Source organism: Typopeltis vanoorti, chromosome 7, assembly GCF_054136105.1.
Source record: "Typopeltis vanoorti isolate ZY-2024b chromosome 7, IOZ_Tvanoo_1.0, whole genome shotgun sequence".
Lineage (NCBI taxonomy): Eukaryota > Metazoa > Arthropoda > Arachnida > Uropygi > Thelyphonidae > Typopeltis > Typopeltis vanoorti.
Genome location: NC_143555.1, coordinates 78,861,705 through 78,886,565, shown reverse-complemented (window position 1 = coordinate 78,886,565; position 24,861 = coordinate 78,861,705). Strand labels below are relative to the sequence as shown.

At 35.8% G+C, this 24,861-nt stretch overlaps 1 protein-coding gene across 2 annotated transcripts in view; it reads left to right on the top strand.

Moving 5' to 3' along the window:
• Nucleotides 1-24,861, top strand: part of LeuRS (Leucyl-tRNA synthetase) — a 388,197-nt gene that overhangs the window by 9,740 nt on the left and 353,596 nt on the right. For both annotated transcript variants that reach the window (XM_090395982.1, XM_090395980.1), the window contains exons 3-4: nt 6,614-6,694; nt 21,025-21,162. In XM_090395982.1, coding sequence (XP_090252108.1) covers nt 6,614-6,694; nt 21,025-21,162 — 219 coding nt within the window. The remainder of the gene's footprint in view (nt 1-6,613; nt 6,695-21,024; nt 21,163-24,861) is intronic.

Here is a 24,861-nt window from a genome sequence, read left to right as displayed (position 1 = left end):
GAAAACATCTTCATCTAAATTTTTTAAAATATGAAAATCACTTGTTTGTCTATTGGTTGATTGTAGTATTGGGTAGGAGAAATTTGAATGTAATAAAGTCAGATTGAGCCTCCAGAGATTGGGCAAGGTTGAGATCATGACTTTGGGAATTATCCTAGATTAGCAGTGCCTTTAAAGGAAGCTTTTTCTTATTCAGGTCGGTCTCAGTTGAAGGACAAAACAGCCTGCTGTTTAAATAGACTTGTGGATTTTTTGATTGGAAAGCAGCATTGGCTTAAGTTTAAAATCACCAGAGGCGTTGGCATCCAAGAATAGAATAAGTCTTTTTTATAGGCTTATGCTCAGGCAAAGAGCCCTCATCCTTTGTGATGTATGTTTGCTTGGACATCTTTCCCACATTAAAAACCTGTTGTGGAAGATAGCTCTCTTTCTTGGTGAGCTTTTGAAACTCCACTTTAAAAGCTTTAGCCACTTCTTTGTTAGCACTGACAGCCTATCCATCCATGTCTTAAGACACTTTAATAGTGGATCATTTTCTAAAGTAATCAAAACAACCTTTGCTGGCTTTAAGGTCATCTACTGCATATCACAAGTTGAGGATGCTTTAACATTTGGATCATCCATCTTCTCTGAAGAGTCACAGATATATTGTCCTGGAATTGTTTCACTCTTCTCATATTTTCCTTTGATCAACCAACGCGCACTGTATTGGACTCATCACTCACTTTATTTTCTTGAGGATTTCTCTTTGTTACTATGGTAGGAGTTATTGACTGAGAAACTATATTCACATGCCACTGCAGTAATTTTAGCACCATCACCAGATTTTTTGCTATTTCTTAAGTTTGACTGAAATTTTCTTCTTACTGTGCTTTATAGGGGATGGTTAACCACCACTTACACAGAATGTAATTTCTTATATGATCAGATTCATTGTTTTTGTTTAGATAATGTAGTTATAAAATCTGAATATAAGTGTTGTGACTTCATTTTAATATTAGCATTGTAATATTTGGTGTAATTATCGCAGTTTTTATTTGTTATGGAAAAATTTCAGTGTCAAATATTATGTTCACGAGTCTCAAAAGTATTGGATTTTTATATTCAAAGTGTATTTATAGGTCTGTGAGTCTTATTCTGTCTATTCATGGAGTCATCATCATCATCATCTTCCTTATACCCTCTTTTTTTTACCTTGCGGTGTCGAGGGTCCATGGAGTTGTCTTTGGTTTTAATTGTAGGAGTGCCTCCTTCAGTTCCAGTTTCATTATAGGTGGAAAATACATAGTTTGCTGTTCACTTTGTGTTGGTAATTTTTTGTTTATCATTGGTAGATTATCCTTTTTGAGTTGTGTGATATTATTTGTGAATGTGTGGTTCAATGAGTCTGCTAGTTCCTCTTGGTTTATATCCTGACCGAAGCTTTTTGCAATAAAATCTTGTGCTGAAGTTTTCTTTTTTTGAGTCAGTAATTTGTTAAGTATAGCCCATATTTACTTTATATTATGATTATATTCTGTAAATTTTTGGAAGTTGTAGTAGTGTCTTTTTGCCATATGAATTTTTGTTATTAGTTGATTTCTTGTGTCTTTATATAATCTTTATAGTTGAGTGTTACTGTGTGACTTTTTTAGTCTTTTCCATAGATTTTCCTTTACAGTAATATTATTTAGAATGTCACCATTTATCCATGGATAAATGGTGACATTCTATATGACATCTGACATCCCTGTTTGTTACCTCGTTTGTGTAGGCATTGCTTTTTTTTGTATATTTCTGTGAACATTAGTTGGAAGTTCTCATATAAAGTTACAGGATCATTTAAGTAGGCAATTCCAGTCTGTATTTTTTACAAGGTTGTTGGCAATGATCTTTAATATGATCGAATTTTGTCGACTTTTGTGGTGGTGGGAGTGGGGATAGGTAACGTAATGAAACGAATTTGAGACAAAGTAGTGATAGGCAATTTTGACGTTAATTACTGATAATGTATATGTATGGATGGGAGCCCATATGGTGATATGGCCAATGCATGATTGTGTTAGTGAATTTTGAGTATTTCTTCTCCTATTTTTATGGTAGGATTTATGTTGTACTGACTAAGTATATCAAGGTATGTGTTAGTGGTTGAAGAAGCATGGTCAAGAGTATTTATGTTAATGTCTCCTATTAGGATGAGCCTATTTGTTGTACAGGTTTCAATGCTGCTAAGCCATGATTCTAATTCATGCAGAAAGCTGAGTGGATTATTATCTTGGGGTCTGTATATTATGTTTATTATTTATTTGATGCTATATTTGTTGTTATTTGTGATTTCCAAAATTAGTGTTTCTGCACGTTCGAAATGAGTTTGTTTTACGGTCACACTGTATTTTTCTTTGATAAATAACCTGGTTGGCCGAGTGGTTAGCATATCCGCTCTCCAACCAAAAGGCTGTGGGTTCGAATCCTGCCATGGGCAAGGATGTTTGTGATTGTCTCTGGAAATACCAGTTTTGGTGGATGGTAGATGGCATTGGTGTGGTTGCGGTTAGTTGACACAGAGAGCTGTAGAGCGGGTGTCCTCCCTCAATGAGTCTGGACTCACTGGAGGTGTCATGTAATAATAATAATAATAATTAGCATGAGTCATTTGCAAACTGCCACTAGTGTTAATGAAGACTGTGACAAATAAAGGATTATTGGTTAAAAGATACAGTTAACAAAAATTTTTTTTTTTTCAGTGATTATTTTTGTTTTAAATTCTGCTTGCATTCATGAACAACCAAATGGCTGCAGATGCCAATATTTGTAATGTTAAAAAATCAAAAATAAGTAGTTGCTAACATTATTGAATAACGCATTTCCAATCCAGTTTCCAAATACATCATCATCATCAAATTCCTGATATATACCCTAAAGGGGTGTACAGGATATGATATTACTACACGAAAAATTTACACCATTACTACCTTCCTATCTACAATTTTCCTCCAAATCAGTCTGTTACCTGTCAAGACTCCAATATTATCAGATCTTATATTTCTGTCTTCTAAGGAACTTTTTACTGTATCAATCCACCTACATCTTGGTCTTCCTCTGGGTCTTTTTCCTATCAACCTTGCAGAAAACTTGTTTTGCTAATCTTTCCTCTCCCATTTAAGTGACCATACCATCTGAGATTAGCTCTGCTAATGCATTCCTAGATGCTGACAATATAAAGTTCTTTTCTAATATCCTCATTTTTAATATGATATTGCCATTAATGTCATCTGTTCATGCTACTAATTTTTCTCAGGACTCTCATATCTGTGGTCTCTAGTCTTTGATCAAGTGTTTTACTTTTGACCCAGCTCTCAGATCCATAAGTTAAAATTGGTTTGAATACTGTCTTGTATACAGCTAATTTAGTGTTTTGGTTAATTTCTCTCTTATTCCATATAAATTTATTCAGTTGACTTCATACCATACCAGCTTTGTTGGTGCTGTTGTCTATTTCCATATTTAATTTACAATCTTTGCTGAAAATCATGCCTAAGTAAGTAACTGAAATGTTTTACTTGTTCTATAGGTTCTCCATTCACAAAGCAGTTGATATTTTCAATGTTTCTGCCTATTTTCATTGTCTTTGTCTTTTTAATGCTTATTTTCATTCCATATCTATTACAACAGTTATTCAATTTAGTCAGGGAATCTTGCAGACTTGTGGCAGATTTATTTAGAAGTACAACATAATCTGCATAAAGCAAAGAGCTGACATTAAAATCTCCAATTTTGATATCAAGTTTAATACCACTTTCCTTCATAATGTGATCCATATAGATAATGAATAACAGAGGGGGTTAATGTACATCCTTGTCTCACAACAGATTTAACATTAAACTATCTTCCTGTACTTCCTTCAATTCTAACTGCTGACTTACAACTCAAATAAAGACTAAAGTATTGCTTGATATAATGCTCCATTGACACCATATAACTGTAGCGTTTTGAATAGCTTCTGTCTTGGCACCTTGTCATATGCCTTTTCCAGATCTACAAAACTAAAATACAGATCTTTGTTATATTCCCATAATTTCTCATCTATCTGTCATAAAGTGAAAATCTAAACCTGGCAGTTTCTATTTGGTCTGAATCCAGCTTGTTCTTCACCAAGCTTCTCTTCCATAATCCTTCTCAACCATTTCTCAAGTATACTTGCATATATCTTACCAGGGAACATTCAGTAATGAATACCTGTGTAATTCTTACATTCAGTTTTATTTTATCTTTTTATATATGGGTACTATGAGAGGTCTACTCCAATCATCTGGAATTCGTCCCTCTGTCCAAGCCTTCTGAATTTTGCAGTGCAGCCACTGTAAGACTTTTATACCTCCATACTTGAGTATTTCTTGTCAAATGTCATTTACTCCTGCTGGCTTTCCACATTTCAGGCTTTTGGTGGCTTTTTCTACTTCAAGTATGGATATGTATTCCTGACTGCATGCCTGGTCAGTGTTTTTTATCACTGTGCTGTCATCACTGCTTGTTTGATTTAGTAATTTTTCAAAGTAATTACTCCATACTTCACGGATATCTTTTTCTCCTGTTTTCATGTCACCTTTATCATTTCTAATTCCTTTTCCAGTACTCTTTCCTCCATTTCTCAGCTTCTTCAAAAATAACCTCCAGAATATGTTGCCACCTTCTTGATATTTGTTTTCTATGTTCTTTCCAAAGTCCTCCCATGATGTAAGTTTTACACAGTTAGCTTTCTTACATTTGTCTGTGTATTCTCTAAGAGCACAAGCTGACTTATTTGCAGGAGCTTTTGATATGCTTTCTTCTTTTCCTTCACCTGTTTAACTTCCTGTGTCCACCATGGAGTTTTGATTTTTCTATCCTAGCAGACAACTTCACCACATTCCTCACTGGCTGAATGAATCAGTGTTTTCTTCAGGGCTTACCATTGAATCTCCAAGGTTTGGTTCCTGTTCTCAAACTCTTTCATTTTTTCTTCGATAAGCTTTGTGTATTTTAGTTGAGCTGTTCACATCTGAGAACTGCTCAACTTTTATTCGCTTTAAAACTTTCTTGCATGTTCTTCTTTTCCATATGAAATTCAACTTTATCCTGCTCAAGTCTAAATGGTGATCACTTCCAATTTCAAATCCTCTATACACTCTGGTGCCCTGCACCAGTGGGATAGCATCACTATCAACAATAACTTAGTCAATGAGACTTTTCTTATTCCTTGCCTCTTCTCCCCATATGAATTTGTGCACATTTTTATGTTGGAACATGGTGTTAGTAATAACCAGTCCTGAGCAGAAATCCTACAGGTATTTGCCATTATTATTAACTTTGCTCTTTTCTCCAAATTTTCCCAAAATATTTTTGTATGTCTGACAATCATTTCCTACTCTGCTATTTAGATCCCCAACAAGGACCAAACTTTTCCTTTTTCATTGTGTCAGTTGCTTTCTCTAAAGCCTCAAAAAATTCCTCCACTTCTACCTTAGTAGAACCTTCTGTGGGATCATAAGCACAAATAAGTCTCATTGTCCGATTCCCCATTGTGATATTAGCCCACATCACTCTACTTGAGACTGCCCGCTATTCAAGAAGATTAACCTCATATTTAGTGTTGAATACTATGGCTACTCCTTCTTTTCCTTGGTTGTCATTGCCTGAATTATAACATTTTGTATTTATTACTCAGAAAGATCTCGCCAGTTTTTGTCTTTTTTGTTTCAATTACCCCTATTATGTCGATCTGGTACTTATCCAATTCCTCAGCTAGTTCCATTTCTTTGCCATTCAGGTTTCTTATGTTGTGATAGTACCAATGTTGAACTCTGGTGATGTTGAGTTGGGGTGGGTTTTAGGATTTGTTCCAGTAGCTGACTTTTTGCTGTTTGCCCTAGTTCTCTGGCGAGAACAATGGGGACCTTGTTTAACTGGGTGATGTCCCCCCAGCCTGCATGAAATTCTGTCATGTTGTACCATCATTTGAAATTTTTGTGTAAGCCAATAAGAATACAATTTGGTCGGCTAAATCCCAAATTGCCAGCCATTCAGTATCCAGGTAGATACCTAACAGGGTGCACCACACCACAAGAAGGTGAGGATTGGACATTAGGTCAGAAGCCCTCTTCGGTTCTCTGCATTTTTTTGAAGGCTCTATGGAGGTCTCTCAGTTATATAGCTTTGACCCTTAAGCACCCTCTGTTCACAGTTCCCAGATACATATATTCTTAATGTTATTTCATATAATATTTAAATTTTTAATGTTCCAAAATTGAAAACAGTATATAAAACCTGTTCTGAACATGTGCAAAAAAAAAACTGTAGAGATTGCATAGAATCCGGAAATGCATTCCTAAAAGGGTTTTCAATGGAAACATGATTTGATTATTGTGATTCAACTTTGGTAAGCATGCGTATATTGAATTTTAAGATTTCTAAAATATTTGTATTTTAGCTATGCGTGTAGAATACCCATTCTTTTCTAAAGCTCTTAAGTATTTCAGTCTTAAAAGTAATCCACAATGCAGAAAAGAAAATGCCAATCTGAGTCTTTATTTAACTTTATTATGCTGTGTAGAAGTGGAAGAATATTCAGTACTTTATTACAAGTTTTTCTTTCTAGTTTGCTGTAGGATACCAAAGATTAAAAGGAAGGAAGTGCCTTTATCCATTTGGTTTTCATTGTACCGGGATGCCAATTAAGGTATGCATAATCTGAAAGTTTATGTTTTATAAGTGTTAGTTCTATTGGCTGCATATATGCAGTAATTTAATGTTTGAAGGGTCATCGAAGTTTATTTCAACCTGTAATTTAACTGTCCCTGAAATTGCAATACTTCCTTGCAGTGATTATTGTGTGCTCATGTGCAGTCAGACTGAATATCATTACTTTTTAATACTGGATGTCGCCTCTTTAATACATATAAAATGGGGAGGGGGGAATCATGGCATTGTCAAAATAGAAAAAAAAAAACTATTGCACCTTAAAAAAATAATTTTTTCCATAATTACCATTTTTGTAAAATTTACGCAACTTATTCTATGACGTATGTTATAGCATTTAATAGTAACTCTTTTTTGCCTCTACATGGTTATGTGATATCATTGTTTATTCTTCATTTTCAATTTGCAATCTTATAGTGTAGATACTCTTGTTTGCTCTTAGATGACTATGAAATATTCTACTTACTAAAACAGAAACAAAGATAAGCTATATACCAGATTTGATGGTTTGAGTCTCAGCACATGTGTGATTCCTAACAAATGCAAAGAGAACAAGATATTTCTGGCATATGTGAATAGAGAGAGAGACATGAACAGTTATATATGGCAGTCTTTGCTTACCAAATGTTAAAAATTCTAAAAGATTTCATTAATTTCATGCACAAATTGAAGTGAAGTATCAGTATCTTAGAGAGGTATCTTGGGGATATCATAGAGGTGGAGGAGCTATAAGATCTGGGTATGGCAGCAAATAATTAGGACTCACAATTTTGAGAACATGTTGCTAAAATTGTAAGGACAGCACAGCAGATGAAGCGATATTGGAAAAGGACAATTGACCAAATTGGTTTTTGGCCTCCTGAATGTTGAGTATGAAGATCGATTGAGGAAATGTAATTTACAGAGTAGTGTATAGTGTGCAGTTAGTGGGGAGGGAATATGGTCCTATCCATGGTTTCATGTATCCACTGGGGGTGGGGGGTCTTGGATCGACTGTGGATAAAGGGAGACTACTGTATATGCATTAAACACACATGCAATTATTAGTAATTAATGATGTAGTGGGAATTGATCAAGCATAGCCTGTCGTGTTTTTTTTTTTTTTTTTTTGATTGATTGACTGCAATTAAACAAAATCACTGCAGGTATTTGGTGCATATGCTGTTGCCTTCCTTCGTGAAATAGAGTTGTAATCCACTCATAAATTTTCTAGCATCCTGGGTAATTACTCCTTTGGGCTTGGGAGTTTCATCCTCATCACTTTCTTTTTCTGCTAGTGTCCTTTGATGTGCTCCCATTTCCTCTTCAAAATCTTAATTTTCGTTATAGAAATGAAGACGACCATCAATGGATGTAAATGTTTTATAGTTTCTAATGTAATTCACATCTAATGGGATGTCATTTTCACTGTTGGCTATTTCTGGCATATTCATGATTGAATGCTTAAAACCACAGCGAGCAAACAGTTTTGAATGGTCTTGTTGCTTATATCTTACTAACTATTGCCCATAAACTGTATTGCTTATAAAAGATTATCTTTTGCATTGACATCCTTAGCAGTTCTCAAAACCCAGTGAAATGTTTCTTGATTTCCATTGTAATTTTGTATCCCAACTCAAGTCTGTTCTTAAAAAATTCAGACATCATCCATACATTTTTGTTTGCATTGTAATTGAACTTTTAAACTTTATTCTAATTCCTTTAAAGCTTTGAGGTCTGGCCCTTAGACTAGTATTTAATAGCTTTTGTTTACTAGTTCCTGATATATTTGAACAGCTTAACACTGTTACAGGATCTATTTCTTTCATTGATCCAAACAGTGAGCATGTTTATAACACAAGGGAACCATTTGATGTGGCATGATCAAATAGCCCTGTTTTGTCAATATTGCAGGTGTCATTAGCACTAAAATTTGAAACCAAGATTGTCATTTTTTTAACACTTCAAGTGGTAGAGGTTACTGGCAGGCTCAATTAAACAGCATTGTGTCCCAAATAAATCAAGAAAATTCATGTCATATTCTCATTTTGCTTTTGCTTTTCCAGACTTGTCCCAATAAAACAGCTCTCCTTATTAACTAAGTGAACCAATTAACCAGAATCTACTGTATTATTGATCATCCCCATTATCTTTAAGAAGTTTGAAATTTTGATATCAGTGTCCACTTCTTTTGTATATGATATAGCACATCCAAAGTATTTGAAGCAATTAATTTGTTCTAAAATGTTATTTTTAATCATTGTTTTACTTCTGAATAGAGATGGTCCTTTAAAAGCCATGATTTTTATTTTGTCTGTTGATGTTTGCATTCCAAATTTTTGATAGTTATATCATCATTGTTGTCATCTAATTTCTGACTTACATTCAGGGGTATACGGAATATTGTAATACTACTGCATGAAAAAGTTATATCATTACTAACTTCCTATTGACAGTTTTCTTAAAAATTAATTTGTTATCTGTCAAGACTCCAATATTATCATATGCTATATTTCTGTCTTTTAAGGCACTTTTTACTGTATCAATCTACCTAGATCTTAGTCTTCCTCTGGATCTTTTTCCTGTTATCCTGGCAAAGAACATTTGCTTTCCCAACCTTTTCTCTTCTATTGTGTTTATGTGGCCATACCACTGAGATTAGTTCTGCTGACACATTCCTAAATACTAACAATGTCAAGTTCTTTCCTAATATTCTCATTTTTAATATGAAACTGCCTTTGATGCCATCTGTTTACTCCCCTGAGCTTTTTCAGAACTTTCATATCTGTGGTCTTCAGTCTTTGATTGATTGTTTTATTTCTAGCCCAGCCTATAAATCCAGAAGTGAAAATTGGTTTTAATACTTCTTGTATATATCTCATTTAGTGTTTTGATTAATTTCTCTCATATCCCATATAAATTTATTCAGTTGACTTCCTACCATATCAGCTTTTCTAATTCTGTTGTCTATTTCCATATTTATTTGCTATTTCCAATTAAATTGTGCCTAAATAGCTGAATTGTTTTACTTGTTCTATAGATTCTCCATTCAGCATGCAGTTGATGTTTTCAGTGTTTTTGCCTATTTCTTTGTCTTTTTATTGATGATTTTCATATCAAATTTATTACAACAGTTATTCAATTTAGTCAGGAAATCTTGCAAACTTGTAGCAGTTATGTTAAAGGAGTATATTCTTGCTATGATTACAAGGGTGGTCTGAAAAGTTCTTGGCCTAACAATGAAAAAACGAATTTATAATCAAAATTATTTTTATTTTTCAACATAATCTCCCTTAAGACGAATACATTTATTCCAAATGTATATTCCAGCTCCATTATCCCATCCCTGTAGTGGTTCTCAGTAAGTTCTGCAAAATACCCCTCTACAGCTGCAACTCTCGATCCGAAGAAAAGCGCTGATCAGTGAGGAAGAGTTTTAGTTTTGGGAAGAGATAGAAGTCAGAGGGAGCCAAATCTGGGGAATAGGGTGGATGTTCCAACAATTCATAGTGCAGATCCCTTAATTTTCCCATTGCCAAAACACCTTTGAGGGCAGGTGCATTGTCCTGATGAAAGATGATTTTTTTCTTCTGCAAACCGGGTCTTTTCTCACGAATTTTTCGTCTAGTCTGGTTAAAAGATATGAATAACATTCCCCAGTTATTGTTTTACCCTTTTCAAGATAAGAAAAAACAAAATGCCTTTAGCATCCTAAAACACCGATGCCATGACCTTTCTTGCTGATGGAACCAACTTTTGTCTTCTTTGGCACTGAACAATCAGCTTCTGTCCACTGTTTTGACTGTTGTTTGAATTCTGGTGTGTAATGGTGAATCCAAGTCTCATCCATAGTAATAAATCAATACACAAATCAGTTTTATTCTTGTTAAAATGCTCCAAGCAAGGTTCAAAGATTTTCATGAGAGTGCATTTTTGATCTGCCTTGAGCAAGCATGGCACCCATCTTGCGCAAATCTTTTCCATTTGCAATTCTTCATGCAAAATATATCCTACACATTCTTTTGAAAGGCCTATAATCTCTCAGCAATTTCATGCACTTTGACTCGCCAGTCATCCAATACCATATCATGCACTTGATCAATGTTACACTTTTTTGGACATCCTTCATGTGGATCATCTTCAAGGCTGGTATGGCCACGTTTAAACTCGGCAGCCCATTTCTTAATTGTCAAAAACGAAGGAGAAGAGTGCTCATAAACTTTTATGAACTTTGAATGAATTTCTTTTGGCGTTAAACCTTCTTTTACAAAGAATTTTATAACCAAACAATACTCAATTTTATCAATTTCAAGGGATACAGACGACAACACTTTTGCTTCAGACAGCTGTATGAAACAAATTATTTGATAGAATGACTTGCAATTTCAAATGGTTGCTTATGATAGATGTACCAACTCAGAAAAAAAAAAAAAATCTTGCCAATAGTGTTGCCATCTATGGTTGAGGCTTTTCAGGTCGATAACTTTTCAGACCACCCTCGTATATGGTCATCTGCAAACAAAAGGGTATATTACGTCGTTACTTTCTGTTATTTTTATCTATTTCATCACTCTAGTGCCTTCTAAGATTATCTATAAACTGGTTCTCTGGGGCCATTCCCTTTTTCGGATTCTGACAAAATTTGTTTGATTTGCTGCGCCAGCCAGAGCCTAAAGACAGAAATCTCTTGTCCTAAGGAAGTTTCCCAGAAATTAAGTGTCACCAAATTTAAATTAGTCACCAAAAGTAAATTAGGGAGCTATAGATATCTTAACTTTGCAGTCATGGCCTATTAACTCTAAAACTGTTTGTATATTCTCCTTACACATAGGTCCGAAATTTAATGATTGGTGAAGTCCGTCTCATGCTTAGATCACACACAGGCTTACATAAGAAAACATATTTATTATATGGCTAAAAGGATTACAATAAATTAGGTACAATATGAGATTAGCATTCTACCTCAAGCAAAGCAATACTAAAATATTGATCTAAATCACACACACAACAATCACACTTTAGGCATATATTTCACTATTATATACAATTCATCTACTAAGTATTTCGCATATTAATCATATAATTTGGTATGCAAATGGTACAAGACACTATTCAGTTTCTGAACTTATGAATTATTGACTAATAATCCCTTTACAATATTCTTGGAACCATACAATACTTGGTTTCTCAGCCTACTAGTCTAATAAGGTTAGAGAGTCCCTGAACATGTATTATCATTAAAGTTCTCTTTCTTTCAGCCAGGTTCTTATTTCTTCCCTTTCACAAAATCTTATCAGTGTAAAACAAGAAAAGTCACAGTACTTCTCCACTCTGTAGTGTTGACACCCTTTCGTCCGTCCTTTGTTGTGGGATATCACTGCTTCCATGTGGGGGTCACGTGCTCGTTTCGAAATGGCCACTCTTTCTTGCTGGACATTTGCTTATCACGTAGGTCGCTATTGCTTAACCCAACCTTCAAAGGGAGTCCTTTGCTTTCATCGGCACAGTTTCACTGATGGCCCGCATTTGGGATCTGACGTCGTCTTATGCATAGCCTTGCTGGACTTGCACTACTCAGCCACGGGAGAGTTGATACTGGTCATCGCTGATCTGCCCGAGGGAAACAGGAACAGAAAAAACTTGGGGGAACCAGACCTGCGTAACTGTATTTATCTCCCCTATTAGCGCCCTCTTTTCATGCTGGAATCTTATTCACCGGAGCCTCCCTATCCCTATTCGTCCTGACGAGGTGATGTCATTCCGCTGCCTTACGGTGTCTTTTCTTTCGAGGAACGTGTGCCCCTCCCCGTTCGCCTTCTACGAATACCCTAGCTTCGGCTGTTATGTCACTGATGGTGGCTAGCCTGCAACCTTTGCACTTTTGTTGGCAGTATATTTACCTTCTTGCATAGGACACAGTTTTAATACTAATATTTAAAATAATATTATACATAATCCAAACATATTATTTCAATAGTATCGTTTCAGATGACATATTCAAATCTCTCAGACTTATTATCTTGTTTTCTATCTTAAACACGACATGTTTTTCTGATAAAATGAGCTTGATTGCTAGGAGCACAAGTATGTTCTTATTTAGTATTGTGCTTCCTGTTAGATTTTGTATGATTGACTCTTTTGTTGAAAGAGTGCCCCATTCAAGATCTAACAGAATTAAGTATAGTTCCATGATCTTGTTTAAATGGCAGTTTTATATTTTTCTTCCATTTCTTGACTATTTCATCTATATGGATTTTAAATGAGAGTGATGACATTAGACGTCCTTGATAGACTCCAGTGTTTGATTTCCATTCTGTAACTTTTTCATTGATTCTTACAGCTATTTAGTTGTTTTAATACATTAGTTATTGCTGTAACTGATTTTGAAATGTGTAACTTCTTGAGTATGATCCACAGTTTGTTGCTTAATAAAGACTTTGTCAAAGGCTTTCTTGTGAACTACCAATGTTTTGTATTTTTTTGTGTTGAATTCACAATGTTTCTCCATGAGGCTTTTGATGTAAAATTGGGTCAATACATGATTGTCCTTTTCAGAAGCCATATTGTTCTCCATGCTTTGAAGTTAATATTTGTGCATATATATAACTAGTATTTATTGGGATGATAATGGTCTTCCAACTTTCTGGGATTTTTCCTTGCTACCAGATATTGTTAAATAATTTTAAAAGTAATTTTTTAACATGATGTCTTTATATTTAATAAGTTCTATATTTATTCCATTTTCCCTTGGGGATTTCTTTGATTCACTTTGCTATTTCTTCCACTGTATAGTTAGTAGTTAGCATGGTCAATTTTAGTTTCATTACTGTTCTTGCCATAAGTTTTGAAAGAAGTCCAGATAGGTTTTCTCTTTATTTCAAGCTTCACTTTTTCTTTTACCTCCTGATTCATGTTTCTTAAAATTTTGTATTAATTTGAACTCTTCACTAAGATCTCTTTCCAGTTTTGCTATGAAGTGATCCCATGTTTCTCTATTTTTTTTCTGCATGCTTTTTTTTTTTTTTTTTGCTATAATTCTTTTGTGTTTATAATTAATTATTAATTGACTTAAGGAATTCACAACATACAATAGAATATAAATTAAATTAAACTTTAATATATATTTCCAATATTTCGGCAACGTCACGTTGCCATTTTTGAAGGAACTTACAATAAAGACAAGTGCATGCAGGCACTACATACAGTAAATGAGGACGAAGCAGGAAGCTATCGTTTCTCCTAAAAGTCTTGATGGTGCCCCCTAGCGGGCTATGTAGGTATTCTTGGCTGTTGGACTGAAGGTCTCATGATGTATGTCTCCCAAATTTGAGTCTCATGCAGCCAAATTTGTTGAGGGTTGGCATGTTTCTTAGGGCTGAGGCTGATTCCATAAAAAGTCTTTCGAACTTGATTTCAAACTGAACTTGCTACAGTGTATTATTGTGGCTTTCTTCCACCGTATTCTGTGACGTATATCCAGAGCATGGTCTGCAAGACTAGAGTGGCTATACTGGTGAACGGATGTAGTCTTTGTGTTCTGATATTCACTGTCTTGCCTGTTTGGCCAAAGTAGGATAGCTTACAGCTGCAAGGGACCTGGTATACACCAGGTAGGTCTAGGGGAAGTGGTTGGTCTTTAGTGGAGCGGATAAGGGATGCCAATTTTCTATGTGGTCTGTAACAAGAGGTCAAGCCATGCTTTCTTAAGATTTTGGTAATTTTTTCTGAGGTGCCTCGGAGAGGGAATGGTGATGGATTTAGAGTAATCCTTGTTGTGAAGGAGGAGAGGAGGGGTGTGGTTTACTGGTTTCAATATTTTTTGGATTTTTTTTTTTGTGTGTGTGTGTGGGGGGGGGTAGCCATTGGCTGAGAAAGTGTTGAGGATGTGATTTAGTTCAGTGGTTAGGGCATTGTCATTTGAACAGATTAGTTTAGCCCTGTTGTATAGTGTCTTAATGACTCCATATTGTCATTATTGCCATATTGAGGGAGGGGGGGATTGTTGGTGAATGTATCTGCCTGTATGGATGGGTTTTCTATAAACAGTGAAAACCAAGGTTCCATCAGGCTGGTGGGTGACTAGTGTGTCTAGGAAAGGGAGGCTGTTGTTTTCCTCTTTCTCCAGGGTGAACTTGATTCTGGGGTGTTGGTTGGTTAAGTGTGTTAAGGAGAGGAGTGGGTCAGAGTCATGTGGCCAAATAGCAAACACATCATCAACGTAGCGAAGCCATATGGTTGGTTTTTGTGGGGCAGAGTTTAAGGCTTTCTCTTCAAAAGTCTCCATAAAGAAGTTGGCCAAAGATGGGGAGAGTGGTGAATCCATGGCTGTCCCCTCTATTTGTTTGTAGAATTTTCCCTGCCAAATGAAATAGCCTGATAGTGTTTATAATTAATTTCTGCTTCTAGTTATTTTATATTTTATTCATTGTTTATATGCTTCTTTCTGGTCTTTAATTATTGTATCAGTGTTCTCTAGTTAAAATCAAAATAAAAATTAGTCAATGTTACCCTCCAGCACTACAAAAATACTATGGCAACAATAAACTTCTAAGAACTTGAAATTTCTGAAATATCAGTTAAGAGAAGTGTCATGCAGGGATGTTCCCTTTCACCATGTTTGTTTAAGTTTTGCCTGGAGGAACTGGTGAAAGTGTCTATCCCAGAAAAATGGGAATAACTGTGAATGGACAAAATGTACATTATATAAAATATGCAGATGTTATAGTATTATTTATAGATAATAAGTAAAACTTAAAAGTATATTATTGAATACCTATATAAAAATAGCAAGGACTAGGAGGACTTGTATGCAATGCAGCTAAATATTAGAAAAACTAAAACAATAGCAATATGTAGAAATAGAGAACTTAAAAGTGGGAGGAAATAAACTGGAAAAGTTTAAAAAATTCAGTTACTCAGGCATGTTGATCACATGCAGGTTAAATTATGAAGAAACTATCTGACATAGAATACATCTAGGGTCTCTGTGATCAAATCTCTCCAAAGAACGTCAGGTATATAAGATCAAGGTGCTCCTCAACAGTTCTTTATGGTGCATACACTTGGGTTATCAAAGAAGGAAGAACAAAAGTGTTTGAGGAAAATAAATAAAACAGCATTGTCTGAAATGAAAGCAAACTAGGAGATCAGAAAAGAATTACACTCATCATCAGCAATCTTCTCTCCACTGCTGGATGAAGACTTCCCTCCAAGTCCTCCATTCATTCTTGAGCTTTTCTAATGCTATTGAATTCTAGCCATCTCTTTTATCTCATTCTCTCACCAACCTCATTGTTCTCATTGTTCCATTTCTCAGATATCAACTGATATCTGTATGGCAGAGTGACCTGTAAGGAGAAGTGGAGACAAGTCAAGTAGGTTCATAAGGCTCTTCTTGGTCACCTGCTGTATAATTTATTCTGGGTAATCGAAATTAAAGTATCCCTGTTTAAGGCCTTTTGGAGCACCATCCAGTGATCCAAATGCTCCGAAACTTTGCAAGAATACGTTGTGCATAATGCATAAGCCATACCTGAGAAAGAAAAAAAAAGTAATTCCAAAATTCACCACCAGGGGGTGTTATATGCATGGGATTTTGCATATAATACATGGCAGTTTTTCCCTTCATTTCGATTGTTAATACTGTCCACAGTGATTGTGCTAACCTTGCCCACTGTGTTTTGCTCATGAAGCTGTACTGACATTTGCAATGCCGTTGCTACACTCCACGAATTTCATTGCCTGAATTAGTGGCATTTTTAAGAAACAGGATCATTGAAAGTTAGACCTGGCAGAAATCACAAATCAAACAGTTCATAAGGGAACGAAGTTGTTTCTGCCGTTGTGAAGCAGGCTATGAATAACAGCATTGGTTCCTGTGGTGCACGTGCTGTATCAAGAAACATGGATGTACCTTACTTAGCTGTCTGAAATATTCTATGAAGATTCTTCATTTCTACACATTCTGGATGGCACAGGAGTTGCACATGCAGAACTTTGAAAGTTGACTGACATTCACTTTAACATTCCTTGCTCAATTGGAGTTTAATGGTGCATGTCCATGGATGATTCCCTGGGGAGTAAATCTCACTTTCACCTGAAACAGAGTTGTGAATACCCACCATTGTTGGGTATGGGTTATGATAAACCTGCATGCAATCCAACAAATTCCTTTGCATTTACCCAGAGTTACTATGTGGTGGATGTTTACAGCTTCGTTTATCATTGAACCATTCTTCTTTGAGGACATTCGCCAATCTGATCCTGTGACCTGCTCAGTTACTGCCAAGAGGTATTGCTGTGCTACAGCAACACTTGTGCATGGATTCAGTCATTTTCATGCAGGAAAATTTGTCGATCCGTACAGGAGGCTTTCATAATATGTTCTTCGAGAACATATCATGGAAGCCAGAGTGATCAGCCATGTGTTTCCCACTCCATGGCTGCCTTGTTTTCACCTGATCTGAACCCCTGTGGCTTCTGGTTATGAGATTTCTCAAAGATGGGTTTTATTGGGATCATCATGATAAATTACCAGTGCTTAAAGACGGCATAATGCAGCATGTGCTGAACATCAGTCCTGACCAGATGTGTTCTGCCATTGAACACTGTGCAAAGGAAGCAGTTTATGGCATACTGGGAAGGGTAGTACATTGAACAGTACAGCCTATGAATGCATAATGGAAGTGAATAAAAATGTTATGCTTATTATGCTTTTATCCTAGTTATGCACACATACACACACAGAAAAATTATTACATGTAAATTTTGTACATCACACTACCTCTGGTGGCAAATTTTGGAACTTTTTTTTTAGATATCACTTTCACATGATGCACAATGTATTCCCCGCAAAATTTTGCAGCATTTGGATCACTGGGTGGTGCTCCAGAAGGCTTTAAACAGGGACACTTTAATTTTGATCACCCTGTATATTGTTGAAGAATGGGGAAGATTTTAATAGCTCTCAAGCTGTTTGCAGATGGTGATGATGCAAATGGGATAGAGAGTTATTATCTGCGGCCGTCTGGGAGGCCAAGACTCATCGAGGGAGGCTATAAACCACCCAAACCAGCTGTCATTAACTTCCCTTAAATTCTTTCACACTGGATGCACTCACTACCCCTAAAGGCAAGCTATTCTGCTCACTCACTTTTGTGAAAGAAAAACCAAGTTCTTATCCCTTTCTTAATGTGAACAAACTTAATTTCTATGGATGCCCCCCCCCCCACGTTCTCTTTTCACCTTCCATATAACGATAAATTTCATCAGACAATATCCTATAACACTCATTCAGAAGTTTATAGACCTCTGTCATGTCACTCCCTCTTTCTCCTGTTAACCAGAGTCTGTAAGCCATATACTCGCAATCTTTCCTCATAATCTAAATCCCATAATCCGGATATAATCTGTAACTCTTCTTTGCACCCCTTTCCACAGCTTCTTTATCCCCTTGGAACTCGGGAGACCAAATCTGTGCACAGTAATCCACATGCGGTCTTATCAAGGCCTTATAAAAAGGCAAAATGACATCTTTATCCTCACATGTTATGGTTCACTTCAACATCACAGTTATCTTTTCAGTTGTATTTGCAACTTTTGCTATGTGATCTATGAACTTCAAATTCCTATTCACTATTACACCAAGATCCCTAGTCTCATCAGTTTTTCATAGCATAACCCTGCTAATATAGTATGCCTGGAAATATTAGAAATTATTTTATTAGAAGTTATTAGAAATCTGCATATGTTGGCAGATAAGTTGATGTCAGCTCATTATAGTTAATTTTTATTTTTTTATTTTATTTATTTTATTATTATTATTTTATTTTAGAGGGTGTTTTGAGGAAACATCGAAAAGGTTGTAAAGACAACCTGTAGGATTGTTGCTATGATGTCAAGGATGCTGACAACTGTAGACAAAGTAGTCTGTTTCCTGAAATAATGTGAGGTCATTAGCCTCTACATACCAGAGGCTAATCATGAAGATACTTCATGGGCAAACATTGTTTGCTTTCATTTGGACAGTGGATTAAACTAAGAATATAATTTCTTGGCATCTTTAATTTATAGTCTGTTCCCTTGTTTGATCAGACCACATCTGGATTGCATTGATGTGCTTGAGGTGTACAACTTACTAAGAGGAGCTTGCAAGATGTCATTGGATTTTATAGAGGACAAATGGACTAAGAATGAAAAGGTAACTCTGTAAGCCACTTGGAGTGTGAGGATTAGATTTTGCATTGAGAGTGGTGGCTAGTTGGATTATGTTGTGAGTACTCATAGCATACCATCATTGATGCTTCAATTCAGCGATTTATCACCAGATACGCTGCCATATTTTACAGAAGTGTGAAATTGATCAGTAAATATGCAATGACTGCATTTTTCAAATGGTTCATGTTACTGAGCCACCAAGCACCCTGTCACACTCGCTTCTGCCTTTACCGACTGATCCACATCAGCTTTACTCATATATATGCCTCTGCATTCACGATGTATCCACTTTTGCTTTTACATAAAGGAAATGTTTTTAGATCCCACTCAGTCTATTTGTCTTTGATATAAATTCTTTGTTCGGTGCATTTCCTGTGCGATAAGATTTCATACAAATTGGTCTTAAAGCACTATTCGGGATACTGGGCTACTCGTATATGAAAATATGACTTCTACATTACTTCAACCTTGGTATCACTGCTGGGTCTGGCTCCCACTGATGAGACCTCAATAAAAGTCAAAACCGGTCTGGGTAGTGACCCTTCCCATAATGCATAGCATTGTACACGTCTGTAAGAATATGTGCTGTGCATTATGGGTTGCTAAAGCAAGTGATGTGAAGTCATTAGCTTCTGTATACGAGTTGCTCAGTCCTGAAAATACTTCAGGTGCAAACTTTGTTTGCTTATACTTGGATAAAGGATTAAACCTAGAATATAATTTCTTGGCATCTTTAATTTAATTTATAGTCCTAAAGCAATAAAAAAAAAAATTGAGCAGCATATTCTCATTTGAAATTTAATTGAGAATGTTTTTTGTGTGTACGTTTCCTCCTGGAATGAATTTGGCATTGTAGCTGAATGTCATGTCAGCTGACTATGTCAAGTGTGACAGTCATCAGGAACATCACTCACTATCAGAAGTCTCCAAATCACTGTATTCGCTTTCAAAGTTGTCTCCTTTGTAGCTACCGTCTAGAATATCCTCGAGATTTAACAACAGTTCTCTAGCTTGTGCAGCTGTAGAGCTCTGTTTTTGTTTTTTTCCCCTTAAAATTCTTCATCATTATTATTATTATTAAGTGACACCTCCAAGGAGTCCGAGGACTCATCAAGGGAGAGCACCTACTTCTACAACTCTGTGTCTCAACCACGATTTCCAACCATACTGAACTGCCATTACCATTATCATCTATGCCAATGCCATCTACTTCCCACTGTCACTAGTATTTTTTTTTTTTTTTGGTCTGTAAATTGTGTGTATTCTCAAGGCCGATTTGTCTGTAATGCGGGATGAAAAACCCGAGTTTCTGGGAGGAAAAAACAACTGCTATCTACTTGCTGTCTGTTTTTTTTTTCCTTTTCTCTCTGTTTCAGTTGATTGTTTCATTAGAATTTTATGCTTTGACATGGCAAAAAAGAAATATCAAAATGATCAAAACATTATCAAATCAGTATCAGAATGATGCTAAATGATCCAATGAATAATTTTTACTTTCACACAGTAAATGCAAGAATGATAAGACTGTTTTTAGAAAATAAAATTCAGCAAGCTTAGATATCTGTGTCAAATAAATTAATCACATATTAATACAAACCAAACCATAGCAAGTAGCAAGTATTCCCTCCTTTCTCTCTGACTGTTTGATTTATTAGCTCTCCAGGTAATGCCAGTCCTGCTGGAAAACCAGCCTTTCAGCTCTATATCTCTCCAATTTTTTATCCTGTAAGGTTGACAGGATTAACACTTTTTTTTTTCTTTTTGCTAATACTGCAAAAAAAAGAAAGAAAAATAAATAAATAAAACAAATAAATTAAAAAAAACTTTTGTGTGGCTGATGGGAAAAAAGAGATGAGGACTTTTTTTGTTCATCCTTAGAATATTAGTTATTAGCCACCGCATGAGATTTATTGTCTTAGTAGTTACTTAAATTTTAAAACAATATATATATATATATATATATACATACATACATACACAGAGAGAGAGAGAGAGAGAATGGCTGTTCTCTACTGAGAACAGCTTTTGTTGATAATTGGCAAATACTAATACAGTGTGAACATGATTGGTCAGATGTACTTGTTAACAGTAATGTCGACATTGTAATTTTTGCAGGCATGTGCTGACAAGTTGAAATGGGAAATGGAAGAATTTGGATTTCCACCAGTTCTACCTGAAGAGAATGAAGAGGAGTTGAAGGAGGTTAAAGAACATATTGGAGATGTACTACTTGATAAATCTAAGGGGAAAAAGGTGAATGCTATTAAATATTTCTATTTTTATGTTCATTTAATATATTTATATACCTTGTTTAGACTGAATTTTGCAATATTGGATGGATATTGATAATTTGTTTATATTTGAACTATATTTGACATGCTTTTTTTGTTTTATGGACATGTCAAGTAATTGGTTATTATGACACTTGCTATTTTTGTGTAGTTTGAAGAGCTGCAGATTGTATTCCCTGGGAAACACATAAAATGGGAGACTGTTCCAGAGGGCAGCAGTAGAAGGGATGGGAATAATAATTTCTTCTGTGCATTTAAAGTTGAACTGTGAGGGAGTAGTGAGTAGTGTCTTAATGGATTTACTAGAGGGTGAAGGAATTATTGATGCCAGTTTGGATGAACATTGACCTTGGAAGTATTTGTAGAAAATGCAAGCAGCAGAAACTGTTCACCTGTAGAGTGGGTTAAGTGAATTAGTGAGTATTGGATTGGATCATTAATCAGTTTAATTGTCTCTTATCTCCTTATCTCTGCCTGCCTATCAAGGTGTTCTTTAATAATTGGGTAATTCTGTGAACTTTTGAATTTCAACTTCCTATCCACCAACATCCATCCCTTTCTCTAACAGTTGACTGGAGTACAATTTCATCAGTGTAGTACATAACTGATAATCTTTTCATCCCCAAATGCATTTTACTACATTAAACTAGTTACCGTTCTTCTTTGCCTATACTGCCATGCTATTTAAATCATCCTGGAAAGAACTCTACATTATTAACTTTATTAACTATTTTGCGTCATCAGCAACAACCGAACATTTCTATATCATTAATGTACATATTAAATAACTGATTCAAGTACAGAGCTCTGCAGCACACCATTAGTCACAGGCCTTTTCCAAGACTTTACTCCTGAATAAATTACTGTCTGATATCTCTCCATCAGCCACCCTCTCATCCACATTACCAGCTTTATATCCATCCTCATATACTGTCATCTATGTAACAGAAATGCCTTTTCAGAGTCTATCGGTATTGCCATGTAACCATAATCTTCATCCAACTCAGCTGTCACTTTATTATAAAAAAATAAATTACCAAGGGATCACATCACTATCCTTTTATAAAAAACATGTTGCTTCCCCCTCCCCCATTTAGTATGCCATTCCTAAATTTTTTCATTAACCAACTTTGCCAATACGTTGACCGCCACTCCTGAAATACAGATGGGTTGGAAATTTGTTACTTTAGTGTTAGTCTCCATTATGCAGTTGAACTATTTCTCCCTCCCACTTTGATTGCAGCCAGAGCTGAGGCTTAAACAATCTGGTCAAAGGCACTTCAGTTCCCTAGCACAGTCTCATATTACACAAGCTGATTATAGACCTCCACATAGCCTTTAAAAGCCCAGAGAACCGACCAGGGCTTTTGACCTAATGTCCAATCTTCACCTTCTCGTGGTGCATCCTGTTGGGTATCTACCTGGATACTGAACGAACGAGGATGGGCTGGCAATTTGGGATTTAGCTGACAAAATTTTATGCTGGCTGGGGTGTCGCCCAGTTAAACAAGGCCTCCATTGTTTTCGCCAGGGAACCAGGGTGAACAGCGAAAAGTCAGCTACTGGAACAAATCTGAAAGCACAACTCAACTCAACATCACCAGAGTTAAAGATCGGTACTATCAACATAAGAGACTGAATGGCAAAGAAATGGAGCTAGCTGAGCAATTAGATAAGTACCAGATCGACATAATAGGGGTGACTGAAACAAAAAAGACAAAAACTGGTGAGCAATAAATACAAAATGTTATATTCAGGAAATGACAATCAAGGAAAAGAAAGAGTAGCCATAGCATTCTCAAGTAGAGTGATGTGGGCTAATATCACAATGGGGAATTAGACAATGAGACTTATTTGTGCTTATGGTCCCAAAGAAGGTTCTACTAAGGTAGAAGTGGAGGAATTTTTTGATGCTTAAGAAAAAGCAACTGACACAATGAAAAAGGAAAAGTTTGGTCCTGGTTGGGGATCTAACTAGCAGAGTAGGAAATGATTGTCAGACATACAAAAATATTTTGGGAAAATTTGGAGAAAAGAGCAAAGCTAATAATAATGGCAAATATCTGTTGTAATTTCTGCTCAGGACATGGACTGGTTATTACTAACACCATGTTCCAACATAAAAATGTGCACAAATTCACATGGAGAGAAGAAGAAGCAAGGAATAAGAAAAGTCTCATTGACTATATTATAGTTGATAGTGATGTTTTCTCCCTGGTGCAGGACACCAGAGTGTACAGAGGATTTGAAATTGGAAGTGATCACTATTTAGTCTTGAGCAGGATAAAATTGAATTTCATATTGAAAAGAATAACATAAGAAAGTTTTAAAGCGAAAAAAAGTTGAGCAGCTCTCAAATTTGAACTCTAGACTAAAATACACAAAGCTTATTGAAGAAAAAATGAAAGAGTTTGAGAACAGGAACCAAACCTTGGAGATTCAGTGGCAAGCCTCTAAGAAAACCCTGATTGATTCAGCCAGAGAGGCATGTGGTGAGGTAGTCTGTAAGGATAGAAAAATCAGAACTCCATGGTGGACACAGGAAGTTAAAGAGGCAGTGAAGGAAAAGAAGAATGCATATCAAAAGTTCCTGGCAAATAAGTCAGCTTTTGTTTTTGGAGAATACAGAGACAAACGTAAGAAAGTGAAACACGTGTAAAACTAGCTAAACAAAGGTCATGGGAGGACTTTGGCAAGAACATAGAAAATAAATATCAAGAAGGTGGCAAAATATTCTGGAAGTTGTTGAAGAAGCTTAGAAATGAAGGAAAGAATGCTGTAAAAGGAGTTAGAGATGATAAAGGTGACATTAAAAAAGGAGAAGAAGATATCCTTGAAGTATGGAGTAATTACTTTGAAAAATTGCTAAATGAAACAAGCAGTGATAGCACAGTGGTAAAAAAACGCTCAAGAGGCATACAGTCAGCAATACATAGTCATACTTGAAATAGAAAAAGCCATCAATGGCTTGAAATGTGGAAAGTCAGCAGGAGTAGATGATATTCGACCAGAAATGCTGAAGTATGGTGGTTTAAAAGTCTTACAGTGGCTGCACTGCATAGTTCAGAAAAGCTGGACAGAGGGACGAATTCCCGATGATTGGAGTAGAGCTCTAATAGTACCCATATATAAAAAGAGAAATAAAACTGAATGTGAGAATTACATAAGTATTTCCCTATGAGTGTTCCTGGCAAGATATTTGCAAGTATACTTGAGAAACGGTTGAGAAGAATTGTGGAAGAAAAACTTGGTGAAGAACAAGCTGGATTCAGGCCAAATAGAGGCTGTCAGGATGAGATCTTCACTTTTTGACAAATAGTTGAGAAAGCATTGGAATATAACAAAGATCTATATTTAAGTTTTGTCGATCTGGAAAAGGCATATGACAAGGTGCCAAGAGAGAAGCTATTCAATACGCTACAGTTATATGGTGTGAATGGGGTATTATATCAAGCAATACTTAGTCATTATTTGAGTTGTAAGTCAGCAGTTAGAATTGAAGGAAGTACAGGAAATCGATTTAATGTTAAATGTGGTATCAGACAGGGATGTACATTATCCCCTGTCTTATTCATTATCTATATGGATTACATTATGAAGGAAAGTGGTATTAAACCTGATATCAAAATTGGAGGTGTTAATCTCAGTTCTTTGCTTTATG